The sequence below is a fragment of the Abramis brama genome (assembly GCF_963993115.1).
Source record: "Abramis brama genome assembly, chromosome: 7".
NCBI lineage: Eukaryota > Metazoa > Chordata > Actinopteri > Cypriniformes > Leuciscidae > Abramis > Abramis brama.
In genome coordinates this window covers 7,099,835-7,121,037 of record NC_139969.1, presented here as the reverse complement: position 1 = coordinate 7,121,037, position 21,203 = coordinate 7,099,835, and the positions used below count along the sequence as shown (strand labels likewise).

At 36.5% G+C, this 21,203-nt stretch overlaps 3 protein-coding genes across 7 annotated transcripts in view; 1 reads left to right on the top strand and 2 right to left on the bottom strand.

The window, feature by feature from the left end:
* Window positions 1-155: 155 nt before the first annotated feature.
* itm2cb (integral membrane protein 2Cb) lies at window positions 156-9,505 on the bottom strand. The gene is made up of 6 exons (XM_084119807.1): window positions 9,309-9,505; window positions 6,362-6,502; window positions 5,997-6,185; window positions 5,150-5,260; window positions 4,507-4,657; window positions 156-1,363 (listed from the first exon to the last, which is right to left on the bottom strand). The coding sequence occupies exons 1-6, from the start codon at window positions 9,399-9,401 to the stop codon at window positions 1,266-1,268; spliced, it is 783 nt and encodes a 260-aa protein (XP_083975933.1). The 5' UTR covers window positions 9,402-9,505; the 3' UTR covers window positions 156-1,265.
* On the top strand, window positions 1,286-14,533 carry hes6 (hes family bHLH transcription factor 6). Of its 2 annotated transcripts, XM_084119809.1 has the most exons (6): window positions 1,286-1,426; window positions 2,964-3,180; window positions 12,840-12,933; window positions 13,021-13,107; window positions 13,207-13,288; window positions 13,386-14,533. In XM_084119809.1, exons 3-6 carry the CDS (start codon window positions 12,871-12,873, stop codon window positions 13,775-13,777), a joined length of 624 nt encoding a protein of 207 aa, XP_083975935.1. In that variant the 5' UTR covers window positions 1,286-1,426; window positions 2,964-3,180; window positions 12,840-12,870; the 3' UTR covers window positions 13,778-14,533. The 2 variants fall into 2 exon arrangements, with proteins under 2 accessions (XP_083975935.1, XP_083975934.1); XM_084119808.1 differs by lacking the exons at window positions 1,286-1,426; window positions 2,964-3,180 and having other exon boundaries at window positions 10,143-12,933.
* Window positions 14,534-17,230: 2,697 nt separating this feature from the next.
* Window positions 17,231-21,203, bottom strand: part of per2 (period circadian clock 2) — a 32,715-nt gene continuing 28,742 nt past the window's right edge. For all 4 annotated transcript variants that reach the window (XM_084119755.1, XM_084119754.1, XM_084119756.1 and 1 more), the window contains 3 exons: window positions 20,606-20,810; window positions 19,011-19,161; window positions 17,231-18,538 (listed from right to left, as the gene is read on the bottom strand). In XM_084119755.1, coding sequence (XP_083975881.1) covers window positions 18,374-18,538; window positions 19,011-19,161; window positions 20,606-20,810 — 521 coding nt within the window. In that variant the 3' untranslated portion in view covers window positions 17,231-18,373. The remainder of the gene's footprint in view (window positions 18,539-19,010; window positions 19,162-20,605; window positions 20,811-21,203) is intronic.

The following is a 21,203-nucleotide window of genomic DNA, read 5'->3' as shown; positions in this document are numbered from 1 at the left end:
CTGAATTTTTGAGTAAACAACGGGGTTAAACTCCACACCCACTTCTGTAGTTTCACACGAGTGAACTTTTTTATTTTTGTGGTTTGTTGGGCAAGTGTAAAAGGTCTCTTGCATGCAATCACTTAAAGTAGCTGTAATGATCAACAGAGTGCGAATCGGGTTTCAGCAGTTTATTGATGGATTTTACAAGCGATTATTATTTACAAAGCGAGAGCAGCAGAATAGAGTGCATCAAATCAAACGCCTCATTTATTTCAGACAAAACTTGCTACACCAGTGTGTGGAAGAGGAACAAATACATATAAATGATACAATAAAAAAAAAGTGCAAGCAATATGAAATGATTCCAACTCAGATGAGGTCTAAGGATCTACCATTTTTCATGGGCGAATCGTACATACAAAAGGAAAAGGAATAGCAAGAAATAGATTTTTGCACATCTGTGCCTAAGAAGATTCACCTTTAATGAAATTCAAAACAATATGAAACAGCCCATTTTGATTTAGAGATTTAGAGATAACAAAACATTTCAAACCAACATCTGGTGGCTAGTTTTTCACATTTTTCTACAAACTTTATTCACACGTATTAAAGAGCAATACACTGAGTATTTGAACATGATAAACCGCTCAGTTAAATCAACATTAATACAAAGAAATGGACGACAAGTTAGGAAATCCAAGAAAAGAAAACTTATATTGCTTAGATCACGTTCAAAAACCCACGCTATGACTTAAATAACGGGCTTCAAGTCATACATTTCTAAAATAATGAGGTATACATCTTTTGGCATTGAAGACAATTTTCTAATACTGGATTTCTTCTATAATGCAGGAGGAAATTAACGACAGGTCTGGACAGATGAAACGGACCACAGGAACTGCCATCAGTCTACACAAACTGAGGCTTTACAGATAAAGAAAAAGAAAAAAACGCAAATCATTCGTCAGTGCACGGCAGAATAAAGACAACGTCTGAGACTAACCTCACAGTTATTTTGGAGGAAACCTCCCCAATGAAGAAAAAAAAAAAAAAAAAAACACAACATAAAACCGAATAACCTGAGAGTGAAATAAAACTACAGACAGTGCAAATCAAACCTTCATAATATAATTTAGACAAAGACAAAACAACACATACCAAAGATGGCATTATGTAACATTATGTACAGGTTTATCATGCTGATAAAGTGCTGTTAAGCTGGACAGATGGGGAAGGGTCGCTTTTGGGTTTTGCTCAGTAGAGTTGAGGAGAAAGGAGTAAAACTACAGCAGGAGTCGATCGCAAATCATCGTCTCCACCACAAACGTGTTCTCGAAGTGCCGGATGCTGTGGCAGTTCCTGGTCTCTCTCTTATCGATGTCTGAGGAAGAAGCAGATTCAAGTTGGATTAAAACGACGATATCTTACGGGACTCGCGTGCTGTGTAAGTGTTGGATCAACATCATAGTTTAGGATGGATTTTTGTCATGTCCAGTTTGAAAGTATGTTACACTCAATTTGGGTCTTTTAAAACTGGTTTTTGAAAGAAGTCTCTTATGCTCACAAAGGCTGCATTTATTTGATCAAAAATACAGTAAAAAAAAAATTGTGAAATATATTACAATTTAAAATATCTGCTTTCTTTTGAAGTTATTTTAAAATGCAATTTATTTCTGCGATTGCAGAGCTGAATTTTCAGCATCATTCATTTACTCCAGACTTCAGTAGCCTGGTTTCCATTACAGATTTGCGCAAAACTCTTTTCAAAACTCCGATATTTTCTAAATGCCGATACAAAACTATTGCCAAATGATGCGTTTCAATTAAACGTTGTTATGCAACTAAATTGTAATTTTTCCTCTTGCGATGTCATTCCAAACTTAATGGCAATGAATGTTGGTAAGTTTACGCATATCCCAGCCGCCGCACTAGCCATTATTTTTAATGGAAGGAGACGTAGACGTGTTATCCAAGCATTAATGGCAAGAAAAAAGCCCTTTATACTTGGGAGCAGTCAGAATGAGGCGTTTCTGGGTGTTTCTCCCTCCTATCTGCTTCAAGGTCTTGATAAATTGTGGCATTTCTTTGTTGTTTAGAATCCAGTATTCACGTAATTATTTGTCTTTTATGATTTTAATAAAGAGCTCGGTCTTTATTATTCCACCTCATGAGAGCATGAAAACTCCCATATAAAACACAAGTGTTTGCGAAATTGACGTATTTCCATTCGCCATTTCAGTTTGCGCAAAAGGGTAATGGAAACGCAGCTAATATCACATGACCAATCAGAAATCACTCTAATATGCTGATTTGCATTTTTATAATCAAAGCTGAAAAGAGTTGAGCTGCTTCATATTTTTGTGGAAACGGATGCAGTTTTTTTCTGGATTATTTGAGTTCAACAGTTCAAAATGTCAAATGTCTTTAATGCCACTTTTCATCACTGTAATGCATCATTGCTGAAAGTATTAATAAAAAACAAAACAAAAAACCCTTACTGACCCTTAACTTTCGTCGTATATTTTATCCATAGAGAAATGTATAAACAATTCAAAACAGGCTTCCATGACTTGTCAAACAATAGTAACCACTACTAACTAGGCTACTCCGAAAGAAATACTAGACTACCCACAATCCCGCAGAGATCCACCAAATCAAAGAAAAGACTCCATAACCAGCAGCTCACCTAATGTTAAATAATTCTCCAACTTTAGACTATTAAAATCATACATTTAAAAAGAAAAAGAGTGATTGAAAGTGTACACTGTTTTGTACCCATGCCTTTTTATTTCTTTATTTTTCTTTAATTTCTTTTTGCGTCTTAATCTCGGGGCTGGTCGTTTGGGACACAAAGAATTGTGAAATTTCTATGTAAAAAAAAAGAAGCTTTTTTTGAGAGGTTGAACTAACTAAGAGGTCACATTCTTGGTGTGGCACAAATGTTGCAAGTCACTGCATTTCTATTTCCTTTGGCCTCCCAGACACCATCCACACACAGAGGAGTGAGAAGCCGTCCTTACGGAGCCAAACTACAGCTCCCACACTGCATCACTACCCACACCTCAGCCTCTGCATCACACGAGAGAGAGAGATGCCCCTCTGATCCGGCAACTCCCACAATGCATCAGATCCCTGACGTGCATCACATCCCCCTCTGTGTGGTTTCCTAACTGGAGACGTTCTGTGTACTATACAAACGTGAGTCACACTCGCACACCCACGTTCACACGCATAAATCAGGATCAATGATGCCACACGCACCAGACTAAAAAGAACGCAGCACATGCCCAATAATACCCTCTGAATGCAATAATTCATATTAGACCAAAGTACTCCAACTCACAAAAGAGGAAGATATTGCTGTTGTTATCGCGCAACAGTTCATGTGGTTGATTTTCGCAAGATAACTGGACGCACAGAAAATATGAAGAAACAGGAACGGGAAGATGAGCAGATAGACCACAGTCACATCTGTGTGTGTGTGCGCGTGTGCGTGCGCAGGTGCCAGTAACAAATAATGTATGTATTACAATAAAAAATAACAGACTTTTACATCTTCTGAACAAAATATCAGTGGGGCTTGAATATGCGAAAGCTTGGATGTTGTTATACATTCACTAGGATGTAGACTTTAAGACTTTAAACTAAGCAAGCCTTGTGGATTTTTTCACTCTTTTTATGGCCATGCAGGCAAAAATGTTTTTACTTAAGAATATTCATTAGCACATCTTTTCTCAATAAGCCGAACAATTTATGAGATCATTCATGTATCGGAGCACATACAGAGCAGAATAAAAAAAGTAGTAGGGTTACTTGGTTGGAATTATTAAGACTTCCTTTATTATTATTTTTGTATTTTTTTGAAGAAGTCTCTTCTGCTCACCAAATATTTCTGCTCTTCTGCTACATTTATTTGATTAAAAATACAGTCATATTGTCAAATAATATTACAATTTAACATAGGCGTTTTCTATTTGAAAATATTTTAAAATGCAATTTATTTCTGTGATGCAAAGCTGAATTTGTGGATCACAATCCTTTAGAAATCCTTCTAATATGCTGATTTGCTGCTCAAGAAGCATTTCTTATTATTATCATCAATGTTGAAAACAGTTGTTCTGTGCTGTGAGTTTAGATTTAAATGAGTGAGTTTAGATGTTGAGTAAGATTTAAAAAAAAAAAAAAAAAACATTAAACTAATCAAAGGTGACAGTAAAGACATGTATAGTGTTACAAAAGACTTCCATTTCAAATAAATGCTGTTCATCAAACCTTCTATTCAAAGCATCCCCCAAAAATGTATCACGGTTTTCAGCCTTGATGAGCACAAGGACTTTTCAAAAACATTACAAAATCGTAATTATTACAAAATATTTGAGTGATACTCTATGTTGAACACCAAAGTTTAATACTTAGTTTTAAGGGTTTGCTCAAATCACTAACACCAAGTATGAGCAATGATAATAATCACAGTGAAGTTTGACTTAAACACCAATAATAAATAAATAAAGTCATGAGACTCACGTTTTTGGCCACTACGGCGTCTCAGCCTGTAGGTTTCTTTCCCGTAACAGAGCCGGTGGATGAAGGGTCCCAGCTGACGCATGTTCCGAACGCGACCCGTCACCACCATCTCCTCCTGAATGATGTAGGTCTGGGGCAAATACATCCCCCGCTGCAGAAACACAAATACATACAAACGGTCACATGGGACTGCAGACTTCATTCCATCAACACTGACACATTGGCTATGATGAACCAAACATTAGAAATCTGTGTGCCGCCTCTGCAAGGGAAGTGACAAGGGATGCACACATTTTGAAAAATGAAATTCCATGATTTTTTCCCTTCATTTTTGGATTAAATAAATTTAATTAGAAGAAATGTATATAAAATAAAAAATAAATAAAAAATTGGAAAAGTAAAATTAGAACATTTTATACACATTTTTTATTTATTACATTTTCAAAAAAAATAATATAAAAATGTCTATTCATAAAGGCATTTCCACGATCATCATTATTTTAAAAATTCCCTGATTTTTCCAGGTTTTCCATGATCATAGGAACACTGTCCTTGGCTTGTGGATAAAAAAAATAAAATGTGTGACTCACAAACTGAGACCTTTTGTTCAAGAGTTACATAAAATGTTATACAATCTTGTTACCTTGACATTAACGAGCATCTCCCACAGGTTCCTGGGCGGCATGACAATTGTCGTGTTGAGCTCAATGACGTAGCATTTATCCAACGCAATGTCGTAGTAAGCTGTGAGTCCCTGTGTTAATGAGAAACACCTCCGTTAAAAACGACTCTAGAACTTGCAAAATAATTGGAGACGTTCATGTTAATGTTCAATACAGTTACAAGACTACTGGGGGGGGGGGGTCAGTAAGAGTTTTTATTATTTAATACTTTTTACTCAGCAAGGACACATCTAATTGATCAAAAGTGACAGTATAGACATTCATAATATCACAAAAGATTTCCATTTCTAAAAAATGCTGTTCTTTTGAACTTTCTATGCATCCATATAATGATTTCAACAAAAATACTAACAGTTTTCAACATGATAACAATATTTAATGTTTCTTGAGCAGCAAATCAGCATATTAGAATGTCATGTGACAATGATGCTGAAAATTCAGCTTTGCATTTTGAATGGTAATAATATTTCTCAATATTATTATTGAGTTTCTGATCAATTAAACCCATTTGGGAGAACAAAATGTTCTGCTTTGTACCAGACTGACATAGATTTATAGCTGCCGGGGAACTTGGGAATGTGTCTTTCACAGAAACATTTGCTTGTACGCTTGTGCCTGGCACATTGCACTGAATATTAAACAATGATTTCAGCAGACAAAAGGTTTCCTCAGAGATTGTTCACAGTCCATCTGGGGAAACAGTGATGACTAACGGCGTCTTTTGTACAGCCAAAGAACTAGAAGAAACTGTACCAGAGCTAAATGGGCAGAACTTCACTTTCAAGCGCTTCTTGGAAAGATCCTCACCCTGTGAAAGTCGTGAATGATGTCAGCCGGGTCACTGCTTCCAAAGTCGGGCACAGGCACGCTGATCTGCTCGTAGTTATCATCCAGGTAGATGCCCACGTTTTCCTCGATCTCCTGCCGTCCGAGTAATGGGGCGAACAGGGGGTCCTCGTACATCACCCGACAGTGGAACAAACTGTCCTCTGGGATCTGGGGAAAGAAAGCGGAGCAGATTAATAGAGGGCACTTGAACTACTCTAGTGAATGGAAGACCGAGTAAAAGATCCAGCAAGTGTTGCTATGGTGATCGCTATGGCAATGAACTTCAATAGTCTTGTTCGTGAATAAAAGATGATTAACAGATTCAGTGACGTCTAGAGTCTCACCTGAGGGCTGAAGTGGTATCGGTACAGGCATACAGATGCCATGATCAAGCCTGACAGGAAGATCACAAGGCCGAGCACGACGCACCAAAGGCCACTACAGGGAGACTTCTTAGATCTTACTGGAAGCACCAACTCATCCTTCTGGGAAACACAAAACAAATACAATTAGCACTTGGGATGCTTTTCGTGGCCTTTTTGGGTCTGGACTGATTCATACTTGACAAAACAAGTCAAATATACCATGCATGCTCACTTTAATTTCAAAATGATAGGCACTGATAAAGCTTAGGGTACGTTTACACAACAATGATGTACTAAAAACTGAAAAGGTTTTCCATCGCATTCTTTTTGTTCCACAGACAATTTTTTTTTTAGTCAAAACAATCCCAGTTCACATGGATCTGCAAAAAAAAAACAAAAAAAAAAAACTGTATTTTGCTGCCAGGCCAGTAGTTGGCGATGTCAGTTTGTAAAGAAACAATACACACCTATAGACTGAACACATAATACACGTGCATGACGTCACCGTTTTCACAAATTCAAGTTTTTGTAGTTCACACAGAGACGAAAATGGTATAGCATTCAAAAACGTGCACTTTGAAACCCGTTTTCAAAAGTTTTCAGGCCCCCAAAACACCATTGTCGTGCAAACGGCCCCTTAAGAGTTTATCTACAGATCTGTTTAAAAAAAAAAAAAATTTATACCAAAATCTGTATGTGCAAGCTGCCAAAAATCACTCTCCAAAAGATCATTTTCTTACTTTCTTATTCATTTTTCCCCAGTATAACTACCTAAACATTCTTTAATCAAGATACATTTACTTGAGATACAAAATTACCTAAGATAACAAAAGGATGGTTCACCCAAAAATTAAAAATGGTAATTTTTGGCAGCAACCATCCCATAAGACTTTGGATAATCTATAAAACACAAATTAGGATTTTTTAATGAAAACTGGGAGGTTTTCCCTGTCCCTCCATTGAAAGTCCAGGTAGCCAAAACTGACAAGATATGCAATTCACAAAGTGTGTGTTTATATGAGGATAAAATTAAAACTATCATCATATAAATCTATTATTAATAATATATCGTATGAATTTTAATTGTACTGAAAACCAACTAATATGTCACTTGCATAATAGTTCGGAACAAAGCGTATATTTGTAATGAAAACAAGACAAAAGTACAAAGTAAGAAACTCATTTTTTGCAGTGCTTTACTTTCAGCATCTAGCCTAACTGCGCCACAAACATTAGTCAGAGCAGCGTCTCAAGACGTCAGGTGGCGTGAGCAATCCATCCACCTCCAGTCTCTCAGAGACGCTGGTGCAGAGGACACCAGCTCGGATCAGCCCACGCAAGCTCTGGATTATCGTGAATCAAACAGACTGCTGACAGAGCTACTATCTCCTCCTGGCAGTGATATTTTTAGGCATATACAGCACTTCCAATCTACGCTCCTTATTTGTACAGGAGTTCCTATCTACGTAGGGAGGACACACAGTAGCAGCGAGTAGGAGACAGTGTGTGGGTACCAGGCTGAAAATAACAGCACTAGTATCAGATTAGATGAATCCACGTCATTTTCACTCTAGTAGGGAAAATGAATGCAGGCACATGAGGTCAAATTGAAAATGTGACGCACTTACAGCCTAAAGAAGGAAATGTTCTACGTCGCCCACAAATAATTTTTAATGCATTTTGATTTCAGTGACTCTGAGCTGAATTCTGATAAATGGTACTTTGTTATTTTGGATATAAGTCTTTTAGTCACAACCACACAGATTTAATGCATATTAACAGCCTGCAATGACACTGAATTGATGCATTCTCAGAAATGAGAAAATTGTGAAATCTGCTGTCAGCATCATATTCCAAAAAAAAAAAAAAAAAAAAAAAAAAATGGATATTAGGCATCCATTTTGTGAAGGCAAAGATCCAATTTCACCCTGGCTGGCAGGATCAAACGTGTGCCTATCCGGGTTGGAGCGAGTACTGAGTGTTCCAGGCACATAAAAACAAAAAGCTGCGGTCATCTGCTCTGTTACAGCTCAAGTCAAGTGGCGAGTTAAATAACTACTACTATCATGGGAACACACGGCGGCAAGCATCAATATAGAGAACACACACACACAAATGTAGCTCAAGACGATTTGTTCGGCACTAATCTGCAGTGGCGGCTACACATGATGTAATGTCATCCTGTCATGCATCTCAATACTGGCTTGCATCCATCAGCTTTAAACCAATTCAGAACTGCATGTCTGAGCCTGTCAAAGTGTTTAATACTGTATGCCTTTATTTTAATATATTTATAAATCTATGAGCTGTTCAGTTAGAAATAAGCCATCTGATACTTATGATCAGTCTGTAATAATAGAATAAAGACAGAAACTCATGCATTCTCATAAATGAGAAAATTCTGAATTCTGCCGTCAGCATCATTTTCCTCTCTGGCGATTAGAACACCGAGACAAAAGAATTAATGTTTTCCTGTGCATCTTAATACTGGCTCACATCTATCAAGTGCAGCCCATTGAAGAATGATCTCCTATTCTTGCTTTAAACATGCAGAAGCCTGACAAAGTAAATAATAATAATAATAATAATAATAATAATAATAAATAATTGCATTAATTTGATAATAATAATTAGTAATAATAATAATAATAATAATAATAATAAGTGTATATTATATTATATACCCATTACAGTTGTGCCTACTGAACGCTTAATTGGTTTAGACTAGATACAAAATAAAGGAAATGACAAAGACCAATTATTAAAATATATATTTTTTAAGCATAGTTAAAAATAAATAAAAATAAACGCTTGTTGCATTTTTGATTCCGTTTTGCAGGGAGGAACATGACAAAACAAATGATGGTTTCACAGCAGACAACAAAACAAAGACAATAATGTATATAAATAGGAAGCTATAACTCACGTGAGAGTATGGCATGTGAATTTCCTCTTTGTCTCCATCGTTCTCCTTTTCCGGCTTCTGTACAGTTACTTGTTGAAACGATATCTTCACCATTTTGACGTTTCTTCCTACTTTTCTGCGGTTAGGACGTCCAGTAGTGATTGAACCACCAAGGACGGTTCTGAGCTGTGAATGAAACGCTCGACAGAGGGCGAACTTAAAGAGGATTCCCTCGCTTCCGGTACACACTTCAACGTAAGAGTCCACCAATCGGCGTCTATTGTCTAAAATTAGTATCACTCACAATTTCCACATTAAAAAAAAGAAGAAAAGAAACCAGGTCTAGTCTATTAACCCTTCCAATCCGAATTATGTTGCAAGGGACAAAAAAGTATATGCTTTATTTTACTCTAAATGCAACCATAAATCATAATCTTTTTTTGGGGGGGGGGGGGGGGGGGGGGGGGGAATCATTTTAATAATTATTTCTAATGTCTATTAAAAATAAAATTGGTTAAACATATGAATTTGTTTTGTTATCCCAAGAAAAGTCGTTTTTTTCCCCACACAGTTCCACACCACCAACGAGAGAAACGCAGTGAGTGTCCATGTACAAGTATATGATCCATCTATCCAACCATTCTTTATTTTAAAATTTTCATTCTTCATTTTTCCCCATAATATTTTTTACTGAGATCACATATAGCATTTTTTTTCTGTAGTTTACAGAACTTTGTGCTTAAACATGTAATAATAATATTAAATGTAACTCTTCAATATGATATTATTGGTACAGTTTAAAGATACAATTATTATTTTCTATTGTATCATTATGCATTGATGTCCTGATATTTTAATTATGTTCATACATTGTTGAGATATACATTTAATTTGTAAGTTGCATAATTAACAATGCAAGTGAGAATTCTTAATGTACCATATTTATTTGCCAAATTAATTACCTTGAATGATATATCAAAAAGCTTATTTCACCATGAATGTGATCATACTTGAACAGGAAATATATATATAATTTGATCATTTCCAAAGATTTAAAATGAAATGAAAACCAGCCCTTCATCTCCGCCTGGTCACGTCTTGGACTTTTATTATAGAAATTTCCACAAATGGATGTCCATTCCGGTTCTATTTTAGCCGTTTACGGTGTTCTACTACGCGTTCTGATTTGCATCAGACTGCCGGAAGTCAATAAATAACTTGACACTGATTAATGCTTTTTATGGCTATGATGCAGGTTATAATATATAAATTATCATATACAAATATATCAAAATTTTCAAGCTATAAGAAAGAGAATCGTTTTGAATTTCATGTTTTATCTTAACACTTTGGGGTTATCATTTTAAAAGATTGATTTGGTGGGATTAAACGGGATTTTGTTCAACGTCCATTTAATTAACAAATGAAGTAAACAACTGCATGTCGTCAAATGTATTAAATGTAATATAAAATATTAAAATGAGGCAAACAATGAGATTTGCTATCTGGGGTTAATATATAGGCTACCCTATATATTCTATTATTTATGTAGGTTAAATATGATATTGAATTGTGTAGTTTAGTTTTCAGTAGTCCTACATGATTGTTACATTTGAACACAACAGTAGGCTATGCTTTGCTTTTCATATGATTTGCATTACATGTAGCTTCATGGCCTCATAAACGAGCACTGACGATGTCCCACATACGCACACTGCTGGTAAAGCAGGACATCGTACTCCGCACTGATATAAATGGTGCCGTGAGTGTGCTCTGAATTCCAGTAGAGGGTGCATTTTTGCCATTTAGATTATGTAGACCTATTTGCCATTTAGGCCTTTTGATTATAAGCTTATTTATCCTCTTAGATATAGGGTCAGGATCAGGAAGTCAGAGTTTATTGTGTAGGGCTATACAAACATGTCAACCTCATTACATGTGACAGATGAAGTTGTTTTAGAGAACTACCTGTAGCCTACCATTTGCTTTGATAATGATAAATAATATCTCTACAGCTGAAGTTTCCCATTCTTTCTCTTCTCATTTATGAGGTCACTTCTCATTCCATGTCCCTTTACCTTTCTGAAGAGTTTAATTCCATCTGTAATTTCCAAGATAGCATCAAGTTTCAACCCTCTAAACTTGAAAACCTGAAAAGTTTATTTATGCGATTTTGGGAGTGAAAATAAATAGGCCTAAATAAAATGGTTCCACGGTTAAAAGCGAGATCATTACCATTTAACTTTGAAATTAATTTGAAGAAAATTTAGTTGAGAAACTATAATATGCTGTTGAAGTTTCACCACTTTGTCCACTGACAGGAATAAATCTGAAAATCTCTATACATTTGACAGTTTACTAAACTATAATACATAGCCTACTAATATTCATATACATAATACTACTAATATTAGCAACTTGCAATAGCTTCTTTTACCTTAGGAAAAATACGATAGAAACATAAAAAAAATAACAATAAACCATAAACAGGTTTTTTTTGACAGGCAAATATCCATCAATGAAAACAGTGTAACAAAGAAGCAGTGTCCTGGAAAGACATTAATTTTGTCTGTCAATAAATTATTCTAACTTATTGACCCTGGTTGTTATTTTTTAAAGGGCAGTATGACATACAGTATCTATCTATCTATCTATCTATCTATCTATCTATCTATCTATCTATCTATCTATCTATAACACAGAATATTTTTAATGAAAACTGAGAGGTTTTCCCTGTCCCTCCATTGAAAGTCCAAGTAGCCAAAACTGACAAGTGCTGCATATGTGCTGCACAAAGTATGTGTGTTTATATGAGGATAAAATTAAAACTATCATCATATAAATCTATTATTAATAATATATCATACGAATTTTTATTGTACTGAAATCCAACTAATATGTCACTTGCATAATAGTTCGCAGCAAAGCGTATATTTGTAATGAAAACAAGACAAAAGTACAAAGTAAAAAAAAAACATTTTTGATAGAAAATGTAAGCTTAAGGACTTAAAAAAAATTAAAAAATAAACCTTAACAGATTTTTTTAAAGCGAATACCTGTCAATGAAAAGTGTAACAAAGAAACACAGTGTCGCTGAAATTTTTAAAGGGCAGTAGGCTAGTATGACATCTATCTATCTATCTATCTATCTATCTATCTATCTATCTATCTATCTATCTATCTATCTATCTATCTATCTATCTATCTATCCATCCATCCATCCATCCATCCATCCATCCATCCATCTAATATTTCTAATCTAGCTAATCTATCTATCTAATATTTCTAATCTATCTATCTATCAAGGGTATTTGAGCTTAATTTTATTCAGTAAATTGTCCTTATGGTCCATACAGGTTCACAGGGTGGGTTGGTTTACAATGCACAGACAAAGGCATGGCTGTTGATTGGTTGCCAGTCGGTCCATTCACATGTAAATCAGACCTCATAAATGTCCCTCTTCAATCGCCCACTTTACACAGTATATGTAGTGCTTGTTAGCGCAGACTTTTGTCTCGAATTGAACCCGCCGACCATCTGCCCCTCATTCAGGCGTCCTCTCAGCGGTCTCAACTGCAGCAATATGGCCCCTGCGTCCCGCAGCAACAGCCACGAGGAGGACTATTACGGGATAAAAGACAGAAAGGTACGCAACACGTCTTTTAATAGCACATAAGGAAAAGTTTATCGACGGTTTCCCACAACTTAACCGCATTTCTCTCTTCCCCCTCAGACGAGGAAACCGCTGGTGGAGAAAAAGAGACGCGCCCGAATAAATGAAAGTTTACAGGAGCTGAGGCTACTGCTAGCCGACCCGGATGTAAGTTCATTTATCACTTCTTAAAGCATCTCTATCCACCGCCAACATACAGTGCAAAGAGAGTCTTACTAACATCGCACTTTGCGTCATTTATTTTAGGCGCAGGTTAAAATGGAGAATGCCGAGGTGTTGGAAATGACCGTGAAGCGCGTGGAAAGTATTCTACAAAACAAAGCGACGGGTAAGAGCTGTTTCAAGATCAAGTTTCACACAGGCCGCATTTAAAATGTATGTAGCCTATTTGGGTGCTGACGTCATGCCGCTTTTCTCCTCCGCAGAGGCTGACAGCGTGAACCGCGAGGCTAACGAGCGATTCGCCGCGGGCTACATCCAGTGCATGCACGAGGTGCACACCTTCGTGTCCAGCTGCCCGGGCATCGACGCGACCATAGCCGCAGACCTGCTGAACCACCTCCTGGAGTGCATGCCTCTGAACGACGAGAATCGCTTTCAGGACATCCTGTCAGATCTCATGACGGACTCTAGCATTGGAGACAGGAGCACCTCCTCTGCCTTGTCCCCGGCCCCTTCAACCACCTCCTCCTCCAGCAGCGATGACCTTTGCTCAGACCTGGATGACACGGACACGGAGCAAAGCCGCATCTCGGTGGATGCGAGGGATCAAGCGCCAAGCATGTACCTCTCCAAGTCCATCTGGAGACCCTGGTAGACAGATGCGCACCCCTGTCGATTCATGAACATTTGAGTGTAATGTTTTTTTAGTTTAGAGCTATTAAAACCTGCAGTAGTCCAGGATTGAGCACCTTTGTTGATAGACAGTTCTACAGTTGGAATAGGGCAGCTGCAACGTTGCTTTTTGTCATTTGTCATCGACCAGTGGATATACCCCTCAGAAAGCTCTTCTTGGTGCAACAGTGTGCATTTCAATCCAGTTTCACACAGTTAGTTAGTATTTTTATTTAATTGTTTTCTTCTGTATAAGCTAAGTTAAAACAACACTGTAAGGATAAATAATATTTAGGGAGTGTCTTCCCATATCTAATTAATGTACACTCTTAAAATTAAAGGCTATTTATTGGCATTAATGGTTTCATGAAGAACCGTTAACATCCATGAAATCTTTCCATTGCACAAGTTTCTTTAAAGTTTTTTTTTTTTTTGTTGGTTATTTTAAGAACTGTTCACTGACATGTTCTAAATGTGGAACCCAAAGTTATTCTATGACATCACTGTGAAAACTCTCTTTTATGGAACCTTTATTTTTAAGAGTGTGGGGTAGGATGTAAATATTTCAATGTCGTGGCTGTAGATATAGATCTCTGACATTTAAACGTAGCCTATGTAATCTTTGTGATAAAGGAATTTAAAATAAATAAAAGTCAGATGTAATGACATTTAATGTGTTTTATATGTGATTGTGACTTCACCCTTCATTAAAATATCATTTTGATTTTCTTACTGTAAAGAGTGTCATGTTATTTCTTTAAATATGCGTATACCAGTAACGCGAATCTTAAGAATCAGAAGTTAGAGATTCTTTAGGCAGCTGCAGTTGCTTTGATGAAATAATAAGAGTACGTAACCTGTTTTATCACACCTTCGTATACATGTCTTAAAGTGTGAATGTCCGCTTTGGGTTTTTGACCCTTGAGACGTGTAAAACTTGACACTTCATTGCCGATTATAGCCACAGTATTGCGGTCAGAAAGAATGGCGCTGTGTCGTGCTGCTGATCATGTCTACAGAATAACCTACGTGCTGCTGGCCAAGTTTGTCATCAAAAATAAGTAAAGCAAAAATAGCATTTGAACGGAAACTATGGTTGCCAAGACACAGCAATAAAACCATCATGCCTAGGCTAGGCTACTCGATCGGTCGCCAATCCACCCAGGTTTCCCGTAACCTTCACTCGATGTTACGGCTTTTTATTTCGTTCCTTATTACGGCAAATATAGACTAATAGTATTAAAAAGCATGGAATCTTCCAGAGTTGAGCACAGAAAAAAGAAATTATATTCACTTTGTCCATGATTTAAGATGTTTTCTATGACTTCCCTTGCGTGGAGCGGAAGCCTCGAACATCTCTGAAGTCTAAAAGAGGCTATACTAATTATAAACATAGTTGTTGTTTTTTCAAAACGGTTCAGTGGCTAACAATGCAAAATTAGCCTACTTGTCTACATATTTAGCTGCGCACTCTGAAAAGCAAAAGCTAATTGCTACAAAAGTTAACGTCAGTGTTTTGACGCTCGCGAAGTCACTTCAGCTGAGGTTAGCGATACTCTCGCGGTTTATCAGACGTCAACAAAACATAAGTTGCACTTTTTAGGCTACATTATATATTAGAAACACTGCCTACCACAAAACCACTTTGTGTTTTATTTAACATGTGTAGAGATGAGCAAACTGCATGCTATAGGGCTGCGCGAGAAACAGTAACTGATTGCGCCTGTAAAACTGACAGAATAAGTAGACGCTGCTAAAATCACTGATGATGACTGATTAAAAAAAATAGCCTAATAGACTAAGTAGTCCAAATGAATGACCTATAGTTCCGTCTTAGTTTATATAAACCATTAACTGCAGTTTTCCACAACCAAGATTAAAGCACGTTTGATGTAAATACGTATTAACTCTTTTAAATCCACATGTAAGGTTCGCACTTCGCAGACTGTTGACAGGTTGTATCACCACTGCTTTCATCGGAGCAGGGCCGGATTTTCGGCGTCTGAATGTTGTTGTCCTGGTAGGAGGCCTGCAAGAGCCATTCACACCTTATCCTCAAATTGGCGCAGGTGTGAACCAGAGGAACTAGCGCGCCTTTCATGTGCGGTGGCAGAAAGCCCTGTCTGGGCGCAGTGAGGAGAGTCTGGTCACATGAAGGGAAGCTGTGCGTCGGATGTGCGCTGTATAATAATAAAAACTGTTGTAACGGTCGTCAGACTTTGAACATATGGCGTAGAATGGGCCCCTCTGTACCAACGGCCCCGTTTGCGCAAGACTGGGCTGCACACTGGAAAGCAAAGCTGTCTTATTCAGCTCAATAAAATATAGGAAATAAGCATTTTATTCTCAAAAGTAGGCTATGGCATGTTTTAAAGCGACACGTTATATCCTCCCGAGACCCAGAAAAGTTTTTTTTTTTTTTTTAGTAGCCAAGTTCTTCATGTCATGACGTTTAGAGTATAATAAACAAATGGGGAAAAAAACATAAAAAAGTATTTTTTTCATATGTTACGCTATGTCTACTGTAGTGGACACCAGGAGTTGTTTAAAAAAATAAAAAGACATGAGATGACATGTATAGGCAAAATCAAAAAAAAAAAAAAAAAAAAACAATTATTCACCAATACATTTTTAAGTTTCATTATTTATTTATTATTTATTTTTTTACCAAACTTTGTATAAAGATGATTCTCAAATTTGTTATGAAACATATAAAGGAATGAATTGATATACAATTTTACTTAATGGACAAAATTGTTAGCAATATTTTGATTAGAAACCACATAACATTTTCCTGAGATGTTGATTTATGACAAACAATTTGAAAATTAGTCAGATTTAAATTATGATTACAAAATAAGATCATATTTCCATTAGAGTGCTAAATTTGATCACTAAATTAATGTCAGTTATTTTTAAAGACCAAGGAGTAGTTGTTGTCATGATAAAACCTCCAAACATTTGGTATAAGCCTTGTGACATGTATGGTGTCAGAGAAATATAAAAAATTTACAAAAATATAATGTCCACTACAGTGGACAAACATCTATTCCTGGGACCCAGGATGATACAAGTAAAATATATTTGATTAATGAAAATAAAAAAATAAAAAATCTGACCATTCATTTAATTCCATGCAAGATTCTGACTTTTTATGTGGACTCTGGAACTTTAAATAAATACAAAAAAATAATAGTAAAAATCGACATGCTCCGGGAAAATGCATTTGAAATAACATCTGATTCATATAAATGTATTTTACATTAAACGAAATAAAGTATATTGAACATTTATTTTTTAAATATATATTTTTAATAGACATTTTAATGCTTATCTAAATGATTCACCAAAAAGTGGTCAGATTTAGCCTGTACTAAATTCATACACTGTATTTTAAATCTTGATAACCTTGAACATAAAGACACAGCCAAGAGTAATTTCTTTCTAAAAAATAGACTTTATTCCAAATTATTAAACAACAAATAGGGTAGCATAAAGGAATACCGCAAGTTGGAAAGTGACAGAATGCAAGGACATTTATTTACAACGTGGGCTAAATGTTGTGAAACAGTTTCCTCAATACTAAAAGCTTAATGCCAAGTTGACCTCCACATGGACTTTTGAATCTGATATTTAAACCCCATTCTGCCCATATGTTGTTTCTGAGCTGTAGTAATTGGGGATTTATTGTAATTGTGGTTGTACGGCAGGATTGGGTGAGGACAGTCAGAAAGATCAGGGTTAGACCTCAGTCTCAGTAGATTCAACCTATGCTTGAGCTGATAAAAGAGGAGAAATTTAACACTGAGGTTCTACAAAGCAACAGACCATCAGACAGGCGAGCAGTCTGAACAAAACAATAGCACCTAAACTCTTTAGCCCGAAATACTTCTCAGATAAATTCACCTAATGCTACTAATGCACTTGAGCTCTTAATACATTCACTATCTGATCAAATAAGCTGCAAGTGCTAAAGAAATTATGGTTTGTGCAAAATATGTGGAGCACCTTTCAACTGCCCTCGTTTAATAAATAAAAAAACATTTCAGCTCATAAACTACAAGTCCACAGTGTAGAATTGTGAATTTGAAAGGATATCAGAAATCTATCCCACAACACAACTATCAAACACCAGAAGAACTGTGTCAAGAGCTTATTGGTCTATTCAGAAGAAAATAAAACAAAATATTTTCCTTTTTTAGAAAAAGAGAGTTGTAAAGAATAAAATAAATTAGTTTGTATATTTACAGGGGAAAACTGTCAGGGAAACACTGAAAAGAAAATATTATTCCACTGAACAGCACAGAGTCTGGCTTTAAAGACAGTTTAGACTGTCTGATAATAATCGGTTTGCTTTGAAATGCTCTCGCATTCAGTCGTTCACTCACTCACTCACTCACTCACTCACTCACTCACTCTTGTATTTACACATCTGTACACACTCACACAAACTAGCAACCAGAACTAGTCTTCTTGAAGGTCTGTGGCTGCGGCAGAAGCATTTTCTCGATGCTAAAATGTCCGCATTATCCGATCAGACGAGGTCTGTATTCTTACAGGTGTAATTAAGAGGTTTGGTTTAGCTGACAGGACCCAGACAGCCATGTGCTTCTGAGAGTGCCGTGTCTTCACTGCTATTGGCCAGAGGCGCCGTGACATCACTGGTTTCTGATTCCCCCATGTGCAGGTCTGGTGGATCCTCCTCAGTCAGGGTTTCACTGACCTCTTCACAGCTGACACACGCCTGCAAATAAACACTTTTATTAGTCTGCAAGGAACCCATTTTACTTCCTTAATGTGATGTAGTCTCTAATCTAGATTTAAAAAATGTAGCGCTTGATTTTATCCACCTGGAATTAACTAGTGAAATGTGGTAAAAGTTATTATCTTTTGATGAAAGTAATGCATTATGCTTTGCGCGTATGGTACGTACATATTGCATACTTAATTGTTACGGAAAAAAAACTAAAAATAATAACATGCTACCGTTCAAAACTTTGGGGTCAATAAGAATACTTTTATTCATCAAAAGTGATACTAAAGCTATTTATGTTACAAAAGATGTCTATTTTACTGTATTGCTATATTTTTGATCAAATAAATGCAGCCTTGCTGACATTCACATTTTTAACTTTAGAATGGCAGTGAATATACACAATTTATGCATTAAGAACTGACATCGGTATAGATTAGATAAAATATCAATGTATCCAGACCTTGACGTCGATGGCTTTGGGCAGTCCGGCTCTTCTTATCCAGGGATGCACTTCCGCCAGCTCTCTCTTCTGCTCTTCTGTAAAGCGCGGCTGATATTTCTGCATCTGCCGCAGCTTCTCCCTGTCCTCTCTCAGAACCTTCTGGATGTCACTGCAAAAGGGAACAATTTGTTTGTGATTTAATGCCATGCCAGCTTCCACAGTTATTTTCATGGCAAAAATACAATACAAGATTAAAACCCATCCACCTTTTTCCTATACTGTGTGTTATATTATGGAAGGCACTTCCGATTTGGGGAAGTTCCACTCAAAAAGGCTGAACAAATCATAAAAAAAATAAAATCTTATCCATCAGTTTGACTGAATGAGCAGTAACATTTTGTTCATGTTCTATTTCCGGATATCAGGAGAGTAACGTAACGCTTGGTATTTAAATGTGACAAGAACATCTATGGCTTTTCAGTCGCTGCATCCTTTTCCACCCGATTATATTCTTCTTCTGTAACAGTATGAAAAAGAACAACATATACTGTGCATTTGTGACCTCCTCTCCCGATTTCCTTTATAATATATCCCAAATCACCAAATCCTCATGTCTCTTTTCAGGTTTGTTTTCACATGCAGGCGTGTCACCCCCCTTTTTGAGAATAGACGTGAAATGCACTATCCGAACTTAAATGGTTCTAATTCAAGAATGCTTTGGAATATAGACCTGAGTTTGGTCTTGTTTTAAAGAAAATACTCAGCAGATTATTGCACTTCAAAAAACGAAAGTATGAAAAAGTTATGGAAGTTTAAATTTACTGTAAATCAAATGTACTGTACTAAATATTTTACAAAAAAAAAAAAAAAAAAAAAATCAAAGCCATATGTCTAACCAAGTTGTATTCCAAATTTGAAATTGATATCACAAAAAATTAATTTCCTATGAGATTTTGTTTAGATGCTGTACCAAAAATAGCCACAGGGTGTCACCCATTGAATTCCATTGAATTTTTTTTTAATGCATTCTCCCGTAAAAAAATAAATAGAAATCCCTTCTATTAAACCATATGGAACCTTGAGACTCAGATCTTTCTGATATGCGTGTTGTCAAGATTAGAAAAGGTTCTAAGTATTTCAAATAGATTTTGTAATATGAAACCGGACACCGCCCACTAGGGGAGGAGCCCGCTAAAAGAATTTAGAGTATACACAGTTTCGAGACAGAGCGCATTTAGGCCACGCCCACCACGGCTTTTAGACATTGTTTTGTTTTTGTTATAAGTCAGAAATGACAAGGAGGCATCTTCTCGCAATGCAAGGCAATGGAGACGGTTGGATTATTTTCCCCCTGGTGGGCGTGGTTTTCAGATTATGACGTGTGTCCCTCTGTCTCTTTACACTGAAAAGGTATTTCAAACTTCTTTTTACCCCTAAGCGAAGAATGAAAAAGAACATTTAAATACCAAGAGCTCTGTGAGTATGTGCCTTAAAGGTCTAAAGATAAAGGGTAGGAAGGCAGAGGGGGGAGAGGTTACTGGTAAGCGGGCATAACTGGTAGTGGTGGAGTGTGTGTGTGTGTGTGTCTATTTCTCCCTTGTCCACCCACTCACCGAGATGGTAACTGATATGACATCATAACATCTTCGTCTGCATTAGCCATGAGCAGCCACGGTGGGTCCTGCAGTACATACTTCAGTTTCTCCTTCCCATCCAGCGCCAGCGCCACAGAGCGCAAAACAGAGCCTTGCCCCTTGGCCTTATGGGATTTCTGGGAGGAATCCACACTGCCGAAGTAGTTACTGCTGTTGTTGCTTCCTGAGAAAGAAAAAAACAGCAGAAAGGGGTGGTGAGGGAAGCGGACCTTTTGAAGAGCACTATTTTATAAGCACTATTTTAATGGAAAGTCTGTATTTGTAGAAACCAAACATAATATGAAATAATTAAGAGGAAGTGGGAAACCTTTTTGGTACATTTTGATTATCGTGAGCATAGAATATGGGATTCTACCTTTTGTAGGGTTCCTTTCACATTCTTGTTTATAAAGAATGTCAAAAAAACATATAACATTGCATTATTTTAATCAAATTTTTGGGTCGGTAAGATTTTTTTTTTTTTTAAGTCTCTTATACGAAAAAAACAACAACAGTAAAAACAGTAATATTGTGAAATATTGTTACAATTGAAATAATTTTTTTCTATTTGAATATT